General features: G+C 36.8%; 1 protein-coding gene across 1 annotated transcript in view; it reads left to right on the forward strand.

Annotated features, from left to right (window-relative positions):
- The window catches only part of SPMIP7 (sperm microtubule inner protein 7), a 35734-nt gene extending 30631 nt beyond the window's left edge, over nt 1-5103 (forward strand). Inside the window, exons 10-11 of the mRNA XM_009681908.2 lie at nt 1228-1335; nt 4851-5103. Coding sequence (XP_009680203.2) covers nt 1228-1335; nt 4851-4974 — 232 coding nt within the window. The 3' untranslated portion in view covers nt 4975-5103. The remainder of the gene's footprint in view (nt 1-1227; nt 1336-4850) is intronic.
- Nucleotides 5104-10968: the final 5865 nt, after the last annotated feature.

Genomic DNA, 10968 nt, shown 5'->3' on the forward strand with positions numbered 1-10968 from the left:
TTTGCCCAAAGTATATGGGAACCAAAAAAATACCTCAGAGACGTTATTTTTGAGGGGACACTGTTATCATTCATGTAGTCTGCAAGTCCATGAGAGAGCGACACAGGCAAGGTTGACAATCCCAACTATTTAGTTCGTTCAATGGATGAAACAGCTTGTCATAAGCACTTACCCCCAAGTGTATGGGCAGTCTGAACATATGTATAATTCAGTGGTGTCCTATTTTGAGCTGTCAGTACAGAGCAGTACTGATGATGCTCTCTGAGTGACCTTGTGCCGGAAAAAAGCTGCCATATTGGGGTTTTAGTTTCTTTTATTTTTAATATGCATAGATTCTCTCTCTGAATTCATACTAGTATGTTTTCTCTTGATCTGCTTTTTTTTAATTTGGTCCTTCTCTGCTTCATCTTCCAGCAACTACTAGTAAAATTTTCAGTTGTGTCACCTCATATGAGTAGAATTTTTTACTCAGTGTCTTAGAGGAACTTTGTTCTTGAATTTGACATTAAACCTGAGCTTTGGAATTAACAAAAGTGTTAAAGGAGCACATATAAAAAGGCACACATTGTTTCAGTCCAGTGGTGCACTCAAGCTAGTATTTAAGTTAATATATTTAGGCAGTGTTGATGGTATATACATGTAAATTTATTCTTAAAAAATTCTAGGTGAAATTTGGAGAATTTTAGAATCATTTGGGAAACCGCTTGTGTTTAGGCCACAAGAAAATGCACCTATTGGCCTAAAGCCTGTTATCTAAACTCCATATTTGAATCCGGTACCTAAATATCAACTAAATCTGAAACACATTTTTTAAGAATATTTCCTTGAATGCTTTTTGTTACCTCATTTTCTCTTTGAGATGAAATGTCACTCTCAGTCATGAATATAATACAGATGTTCTAAGAACTCAAACAATTTGGAGAGAAAAAAAAAAGAATGGAAAAGCTCTTAAGGAGCTCACTTTTGCCATGTCTAACCAAAGATTTTGGGTCAGATCACCAGCTAGACCATCATAAAGTTGCTTCACTGATAATAAAGAAGCTATGCCGGTTTACACCCTCTAAGGATCATTCCTTACATTATGATGTTTTTTTAGCTGTATATTCCCTATCCATCTTGGATAGAGAAACACTAACTATTTTATAACTTATCTGTAAGTCATATTTCAAGCCTACAGTCATTTAATTTACTGTTTCTTGCCGTCCCCCCTTTAACTTTTTCCTTTAGCACTCCAAATATCCCTGGGTATACTGGCAAGGTTCATTGGACAGCAACCCACCCAGCAAATTGTAATCTTCCGTCAACATCCCCATCAATAATTGCACAAATGCATGGGTAAGTATGAGGTATCTTTCTCAGCTTGTTCAGAAAGATTACAGGGAAAATCCTAATTGCATTTATTTAGTTAAAGAACCATTAAATAGTAAGCATGACATTTCCGTGGCTTAAAAGATACAGAGCACTGGACATTAGATCCCTGCACGTAATCTTCATACTAAATCAGCTTGTGATTTTTTGATTTTTCTGGAACTCTCTATTAGATTATGATTTATAAAATGTAGATTATTTCCACGTTGATAAATCTCTTCTCTAGGCATGGTGGCAAAATCATGACTTAAGTGATCATGTTTTTGATTGATCCATATGTGTTTTGAAAGAGACCCATGTATGTCAAAGTTTAAAATTCCCAAAAGAAAACTGTGTGGTATTCCAAAAAGGTGTTGGCAGACCCTCATGAAATGGATATTTGCTATACAGAAAGCAAATAGTTAAAATGGGGTAGATTTACTCAGAAGGCAGTGAGAGGGGAAATCATGCCATGCCCCCACACTGATGCAGGCCCTATAACTAGGAAATCATAGCCCCCTCATCATTCTTATGGCTACCCCAGGAACTGCTTTAATGATCATTATTCTCTTTTGCTTTTCCAAACAAGGCTTGCTGAAACTATGAGCCACATTTTTAAAGTATTTAGGTGTCTACCTCCTGTTCATTTCAAAGGAGCTGGGCAATTCGGGACAGCCAAAAAGCTGTTTTTCTTTTGTTAGCATATAGAACTTCGGACACAGGCATAGCTCTAAGCCAGTCTTTCTCACAGTAGCTTGAGAGTAGCTTAATAACTATTTGCTTCTTCTCTCTCCTTTATGTTTTTGTACTTTTCTTTAGATTCTGATTTCTTGTTTTTCAGAGTGATCTAGGACATGGTGACACTATTTCCACGTATTCCCGAGATATTTATCTTCCATTATATTTTCTGATTAGGATTCTGTTCACAATACATCCCACTTGTTTTTCAACACTGCTGGCAAAGAGTGTCCAGAAAAGGCTGGAGAAGCTTTAGGGCAATGCCTGACTTTTAAATAATTTACCCTATCAAAATGTTTCATCACTGAGCAAAGTGCACTGACTTCCATATCTGCTATCCACCATCCTTTTACCTCTGCTCTTTTTCTCTTGTGCTAATACTTAGAAAAGAGGCTTTCACCTCTAGTCGCAGTTTGCTGGTGACACGAAATGAAAATTCACAAGAGGGTTTTAAGGTTCTGTAGGCTAATAAAGCTGAACTCAGAGAAGACTAACTTGCTTCTAAATGTTACAGACAAAAAAACCCAAATGCATCTTAGCAGAGATCACTGGCAGTCTTCAGACAGATACGAGATTTCAAGAGCCAAAAGGTGTGATCTAAGAAAGGAAAACACATCTGTTACTTCCTTTTACTTTCTACAGGCATTAGTGTGGGTGCAGTTCGTAGTGGATGATTTTTCTTAATTTTGTAGGGGATAGTAAGAATAGGGATGTTGTTGTGTGCTAATGGAGTCTTTCTAGAACCATGGCACAATTCTCTGACTTTTTTGAAGAAGAGTGTATAGACAACAGGTAGAGAGTATAATCACATCCTAACAGCATAGACCAGATTTTACCACCATTTTTATGGGCTGAGTGATAAGTTCCCCAGAGGAACCACTGGCTTTCCAATTGTAACAGTCTTATTTTACTTTCACTGGGACTACTTATGAAGCAAGACCATATTCACTGAATTAAGATGGAGGGTCATTGCCCTTTATGAAACTACTATGTAAAAATATTACAGGTGCTGGGAGTTTCCCTCCATAGTAGTTAGCAATGCCCATAAAAGAGAGGTGCTTAATACTTGATTCCTCCCCTTTGTACAATCAATGATAAATGTCCTGCTGATTTCAGCGGTCACAGGTTGAGCTAGACTGTAGTGGAGAGGTGAGGAGAAGAGAGGTTATTCCTGGAATTTGGGGTGAGACTACTCTAATTCACCTCCATGTGCTGTTCACATGGGAGGTTATTCCATTCTTACTGTTTTTAAAATGGTTGCCCTTTTTTTTCTCTCCCTTTGATCATTCCCAAGGCATGATTGTAATAATTTCTCAGAAAGTACCAAGTGGTTCTATGTAGTGGATATTTTTGAAGTTGCTTCATATGACATCTCTACAAAATATGTCCAGTCTCCTGAAGACAGCTGTGGATATCAGATGGAGTCTCTACTCTACCGCTAACATGGTCTAATAACTGTTCCTGCCAAAAGTATCAGCAGCGTTAGATAGACCAGGCAGCATTCAATCACTTCTGCCCTGTATTTCTATCTCATGGAGTTTCAACAGTATGTGGAGCAAAATCTTTTATACCTAAAATAAGCATTCTAAACTCAACAGGATTGTATAGGATATAGAACAGCAGACATATGATTTCATCATCTTTGACTATGAATAGTATTTTTATAAGTCAAGCTTTATTGATGTATTTTTATTGTATTTGTATTTCTAGGTAATCCCAAAGTGAAGTCAGAAAATTAGATTTCAAAGTCCTTTAGTGCAATTAAATTCTGGCAGCACTGTTTAGCTTTTACGTAGGACAGAATGTTTTATGTTTTGTTTTATATTTTGTTCTGTGTTTAGATGAACTGTCCATTGGTACCCAGAAAGTACAAATCTGATTGAACCACCAGTTGTGTAAAAATGCCATGGTCTCACAATAGTTAATATAATACGGGATTTAGTTTGATTTTAGAGACAAGGGTGGCATGCTTTCAGCAAGTTGCTTCGGAAACTTCCAGAGACCTGGGAGACTTCAAGAGGGATCTTTAGGACAAAAGAAAATTACTCTCGTTTGGCGAGTATACTGAGTGAATACGAAGTTCTAGGGTCAGTTCTGTGTCAGCTCTGCTTTGGATGACAGCTTTTGCAGCTGAGGGGCTACACTAACTGAGGTTGTAGGTATAAGATTATTTATAGTGCCTCTTCCTATAAAAGATTAGAAGAGCGTATCTGAACTCCAGTGTAACTTGCTCCCTCCCAGACTGTCCCCAGCATACTTTCTAACCTTCATCCCAATATTCTGTACCACAGGGACTGGACATCTGGAGCAGGCACTGCTTGCACCATGGTGCCAACAGAGAGTGTTTTTCTAGGCTTGAAAGCCAGACTTCCAGCATCACCGGAGTTTGCACTCAAGGCACCGTGGTGCCTTGTGTGCCTGAACAAGCAACTGTATGTGTGTCCAGGAAAGGTTGGAAAGAGGAAGGAGGCAGAACATACATACCTTTCTTAAAGCTGTTGTAGAGATTTGTCTTTAAGCACACTTGTCTTTCAGTTAGATGTATCTAGAGACTAAGATTTAAAGCGCTTATAAAGAATTTCCCACAATTGTTTTTACAGAGGCTAATTCTAATACTATGGAATATTGTAAATTCTTAATATTTCTCTGAGACTAATGGGCATAACTGTTTATGAAGAATGCAGTGAGGGAGAAGAAGGGGGGATGTTTAGCAATATAATAATAATAATTTTAAAGTCTTTTTTTCTATCTTTTTGTAACTGCAGATACATAGTGAAACATGGACACTCATCTCAATATAAGCACCAAGGACCTTTTTCCCAAATGCTTACTCCAGTCAGTCCTCAGAATTCTTTCAACAGGGTAGAACGACAAACTGTTAAAGTTTAAGAGGCATCAGACCTCTTTACCTGTTTAACTGATAGCCTCAGAGTCTGAAAGTGAGGAGGAAGGAAATGTGTGAATATGTATGGATATTTTAAATATGTAATAAAAATAAAATAACACAGAAGTGGGTTGTTTTGGTAGTCCCTGTTACATTATTCTCATATTGATGACTTACTAGCATTGACAGTTAAAACCTTATTGAAAACAAGAGGAGTCTTAAGTCAAAGGCTGGAAACTTGCTCTCAGTACTGGATCGTCATGGTAACTAAGATAGAAAATGATGCTATAGGAATTCTATCAATTGACATATACGCATATAATGTATGTGTGCAAACACATCCACACACACATACAAAAGTGTATTATTAACTAAGAAATCATTACAAAGCAACAGCACTTCGCACCAGCTGTCCTAAGTGTGGCTTGCAAAGATGGTTAAGTGTCACAGAGTGAGATTTTAAAATTTGCCAGTGCCAGCTCTCTGTGTAGTAGTAAATAAAAGCCAGGTTATGTTCTCTGGTCTGGAGCTTAATTGATGTTACGTGGTTTGCACCCATGCTTTTAGTCTCCTGAAAACAGTTAAATATGGAGGACCTAGGGCCAATATTCAAGCCTGAATCTTGGCACTGTTCAACTTTCTGGTGTTTGTGTAGACAGCATGAGGAAGTTGCATCCCTGAAAGAGACAAGACCAAATGTGACTCTGCAGTTCAGGGAGATCTAGTCTGCTCCGTGGGCCAAAATAATCCAAGTTGTTCATTGTAATTTAGGCTGCCTGACAACTTGCTCTAGATTTTGAGTCCTGGGGTCTCTGGTGAGTTGTATTACCCAAATCATCTGTATTGTTACGCAGTTACCTCTCTTGCTTTTTTTTTTTTTCCCCCCCAGCAAGCTTCTGAGGGACACTATGGATGCAACATATTTGTAAGAAATAATTTTCCCATAGCCGGTTAAGGGCTTTCTGTGAACAATTATAAAATGTACTAACGGTAAAAGGCCTTTTCAAGAGTAGAATGAAGACTTACTCGAAATACTGGAATGTAGGGAATATAAACCACAGAGAAAGGAGACAGCAAATCCATGAAAAAAACTAACATCTCTCAACGCAAAGTCCTACATCTTTGCTGGTAGATGCCACAGGCAACACCCTCAGCAGGTATAACGGGAACTGAGCATCCAAATCTCTGCTGTTGCTTTGTGAATCTCAGCCACAAGGGATATAACCCCCCTGGGCCATGGAAGGTGACAGCTAAGCAAGACATGCACTGACACTAAGGTATACCATTTCTCCTGATAGGACTTCAGCAGATTGTTTACCCTAAAGTAGAGCAGAAAGATGCCAGTTCTTGAAATGTCTACTTAACACAGAAACCTTATCCCTTTTAGCTGTCTGAATTTTCATCATAGACAAATCACTAATATATTTTTTTAAAGAGATGCCAAAATTGCTCTCATCTAATCAGTTTGCTCAGTATGCATTCAGTTAGAACTTGCAAGTACCCATACAAAATTAAAGCACATGTACAGGTATAGGAAGTGTGCAGCCTGCCTTTTTCTTTCCTGCTTACCCGTTTTGGAGTTGCATGTGTGTATAAGTCAGTGAGTATTTTAGATGAAAACAATCTCTTTTGCAAATTTGCCCTATTATGTCGTACTGAGTTATTATGTACCGTATAGAAATATCTGCAAGTTTGTTACTGGTGACAAAGACTATGCTTGAGAAGGATTCGAAGTCAATCTTTCAGAGCCCCAACTCTGCAGTGCAGAGAGAATGCTCTGACTTTGGGTAAGAATGCAGGAACTGTCGTTGCGCAATGCAAGGCAGCCTCACAGGCTATATCTTGAACAGAAACTTAAATTCTATTCAAACGAGCAGATGAAAACTGATTACATTTCAAACCAGCAGTAGGCCGAGAACACTGACTGTAGAGAGAGATACCATCGCTTGAGTGAGTTCAGATTGGATGTTTAGCTCATCTCTGCTTTATGTATAAAAACATTTTACATGGCATAATTAAAGCATAATAATCTAAAGAGGTAGAAGTTGTATTTGAAATGGGACAGGTCCTCAGCTGGAAAACTCAGCATAGTTTGCTCTGGTTTTACAGATCAGGTAAGAATCAGGATCTCCACCTTTAATGTGTTAGAAGTCTTTTAGATGAACTGAAATTGTAAAAAATTTAAAAGCTGATTTACACTTCTCTTTACTGCTAGATCAAACCAAGGAGACATAAAAGTATAAACAGCGGGGAGGAAAGGTATTTTTAAAAGTCAGTTTCTAGTTACTTTCAGTTTCTCTGAGGCTTGAGTAAAGAACAACAAGCTCCTGGGCTTAAACAGCAAATGGAAGGGAAATGCTCGTATCTAAACCATGGAATTCCTCATTTCACTTAAAATAAACTAATTAAAACCATAAAAAGCATGCTTTCAAACCGTTTTTCTCCTAAAGAAGTTCTCATGATTTTAACAAAATCTAAATTTTGATCATCAAATTACAAGATTATGTTCCTTGAAACCCCAAGCAGGGAAAATTTTCATGTATTGAAACAGAAGATCTTTCAAAAGTAAGAATTAAAAATAATAATGTGACACATTCAATATAAGGCCTATTCATGTTTATACCGACTGCAACGGCATTACTCCTGTTAGTGAAGACTAAAGGGGACTCTTCACACGTCGATGCTATAAATAGCACCAGTCGATTTAATCTGATCCTTTCTAGATTCATGTGGTTCATGGCATGGTGAACTGAGTATTGTTATTTTAAAACTTTCTGACTCTTCCACACAATCATTACAAGAAATAAAAAAAATACCTAGCATATCCTTCCACTTGATGCTTTGGCACACAGTATTAAGTATATCCAAGAGAATTGCTATTGAGGAATCTTGGTTTTGCCTCCGTTTGGAACAGAGCAAACAAATACTGTAGTTAATGGGGCAACTTCTGCTTTACGTATGTTAAACACCTTGCTGAGTCATAGGTGCTGTTAATCTATACATAGTGTTCATTTTTTTCATAAAGCAGTGAAATGTAAAGTCATTAAAAAACATTTTTGGATCTGTTCCTTTTAGTTATGGCACTGACACCTAGATGAACAGCAATAGAGTTGGCTTCCGGTGTCTAGTAAAACCACTAAAAAACAATGCTGCTGTGAGAGAAATGGTTTCCTGAGTAGAATTTAGTTGGTTTTCTTTCTAAAATAATCTTCTAAAAAGCAGATCATTTATGCCAGACAAAAAAAGTCACTACATTTGTAGTTTGTTTCACAGAATTTCTCTTTTTAACAAGCAAGCTTTGGAAGTGAATTGATTTGAATACATTTTGTATAAAGTAATTGTTAGCATTGTAACTGTGCTTTTAATATGATAACTTCAATGTACACAGTAAATAAACATCTCTTAAACTATTCTGTTTATTTCTAAGCATCTCTAAATAATAGCTATATTTTTATATGCATTTAGCTATTCAAAGCCTGCAAATACATTTTGCCCTATGTTGAATAAATTGATCATAAGCAAACATTTTGACATGAAAAAATAAGCTACAGTAGAACAATTATCATAACTCCGGCTAAAGTTTATACTCTTTTTTAGAGTAGATTCTCCTCCCTCATCCTCCTTTCAAGTCAAGAGTCAGAAATATGCATTTAAAAAAAATTGCTTTCCTTTGGTTTGTTTGTTATTTTATTCCTAATGCCTCTCATCTGCCATCTAGTAAAGGTCATAGAAATATTAATGCACTTCCAAAGCAAGAGGACCAAAGAGCTTAGCTTTCAACATAGCTTAGAGTATGGTGATGCAAATTGCAAAAAATCAGTGGCCTGTATCTTCTCACAGAATTATTTAGTAATGAATATACCAAGTGAAAGAGAAATGTCTGTTGGGTAAACAATGCACATAAACAACTGCATGGTAGGAAAATAATGTGATATAAAAGGCTGTGGCGATCCTAGCCTGAAATCTTGAAAATGACTGGAGAAAATAAGGTACTTAAAGAGGAGACAGAAATAAAAAGCGTATAATAATTGTAAACTTTGTTTGGTTTCACTATGGATGGAAGCATTTTTTATTTAATAAAATGCAATTAAATATCACAATTAAGTAGACAATTTGTATTGCTTTAAGAAATTATTTGGGAACTCAAGTGTCATTTACTTGGAAAAGTTTGGGAGAGCAGAGGAGAAAAAAAGTTTGAATGGGGTGTGTTCCCCCCCCACCAACTAATAGCTACTGCTTTTAGATGTGTGTATGAGCTACTGCCATCTTTTCTCTCTCCTCAGGAATGCCTGATTCAAGGACCCTGTTGCATATTCTGCAAACTACTATTAGTGTCCTATCTCTGCTACCATTAAAAAGGTAATAACCAGGTTCCAAAAGGCATTGCATGGCTCTTGGTTGTCACTCTGCATGAAACAAATAGGTATGTGGAAATGATATGCAAATTCGTTAATTGAGGAGTTTGCCTTCATTTTCTTCAGCATTTTCACAGCTGTAATGCGAAAGGAAGTATCCAGGACTTTCTAATAAAGATCTATAACACACGTGAGTAGCAGTAAGAAGGAATTCAATGGAACTATTCATATGAATAAAATTATGTTTGTGCAGCTTCTCTCATCTTTGATGCGGCCCTTTGATTCAAGAAATTATCCCTATTTAACAAAGTGCTTATAGACAAAGCTAAGTACAAGTGCTTTGCTGGCTCTCAATTTTAATACAGCGTACACCTTGCTGGATCTTCCAGCGTAAACCTTCTTATTTATATCAATGACCACTGAAAAAAACTAAAGATCACTTAAACTCGCTTAAAATCACTTAAACTGGTTCACTGTTTCATTGCTGACAGGAAGTCTAATAATATGCAAATATAGCAATTGTTCAGTAAAGTAAGCATGTATGTATTAAATACAGCCATATCCTTCAGTAAGAACCTTTGAGTATTCAGTCAGTCCACTATTTATATTAAACATAAACATATACATTTCTTAGACATAATCCTTAAAAACCGAGCTAACCTTCTCGCAGCAATCTATGCATTTTGAATAAAAATTGGCCAAAATATTTTGTATAGGGTGAAAGGAAATCCTCAGCTGATAAAATTATTTGCAGCTTTCTAACATGTTCCGTTTGCCAGCCAATTAAGGATGAAAAGCCTACCCAAAATAGGAAAGAAGTCTAAACCAGCTAACCAGACACAAACGTGGGAGTTAGGGCTTCCACCTCATCTATCTCATGCTCTTGGTTCCCTTTACCTCCAACTCCCCTCTTCCCTTTTCGTATGGGAATAAGAGCACCCTCTTTTGTAAAGGAGTAGGAAACTCAAGCAGAAAAAGGGAAAGACAAGACCTATGTGAAGTCGTCATTATTCTTTACTGAAATTAAAATTATTTCAAAAAGCTTATTTCTTTTCTTGCAGGATCCACTTTCCTCTTGCTTTTTCTCTGTCTGTCTAAATCCAGCCTAACCTGAAAAGCTGTGAGTGTGAAATCTCACAGAACTTCCCAGGCTCATTTCCATATTTTTTGGCTGACAGCCTTATGTGGGACAATTAAACAATTTGGGTAAGCAGTCACCCCAATCAAAATATTTTCCAGTTAATTAGCAGATCAGATATCAGTGAAAAAAGCATATAATTGTATTAGCCGCCATCAGTTTGACACTGTAAATATGCTAGTATGTACACATCTCAAATAATGATACAGTCAGCAGACTGTAAATCTTACTAATTTATACTTAAAATAATTAAAGAAAAAAGGAGCAATGACTGGAATGAGTGAAGATTTCTTAGAAAGCAAGTAGCTTTTAATCACATATATAAGTTATTTAAAAAAAAGCCTTAATGTGAGTCTTGAGAAAACTGCCTGTATGCGAGTTAACTTGAAGTGAACTATTTACTTTCTCAGAGACCTGAACAAGCCCCAAGCAAAAATTTTTTTTTAAATGTAAAATCATGCAATGACTTCAACAGTATGTAGATCAGGCTGCAGCATTCTAATGGC

The sequence above is a fragment of the Struthio camelus genome, chromosome 2 (genome assembly GCF_040807025.1).
Source record: "Struthio camelus isolate bStrCam1 chromosome 2, bStrCam1.hap1, whole genome shotgun sequence".
NCBI classification, from domain to species: Eukaryota; Metazoa; Chordata; class Aves; order Struthioniformes; family Struthionidae; genus Struthio; species Struthio camelus.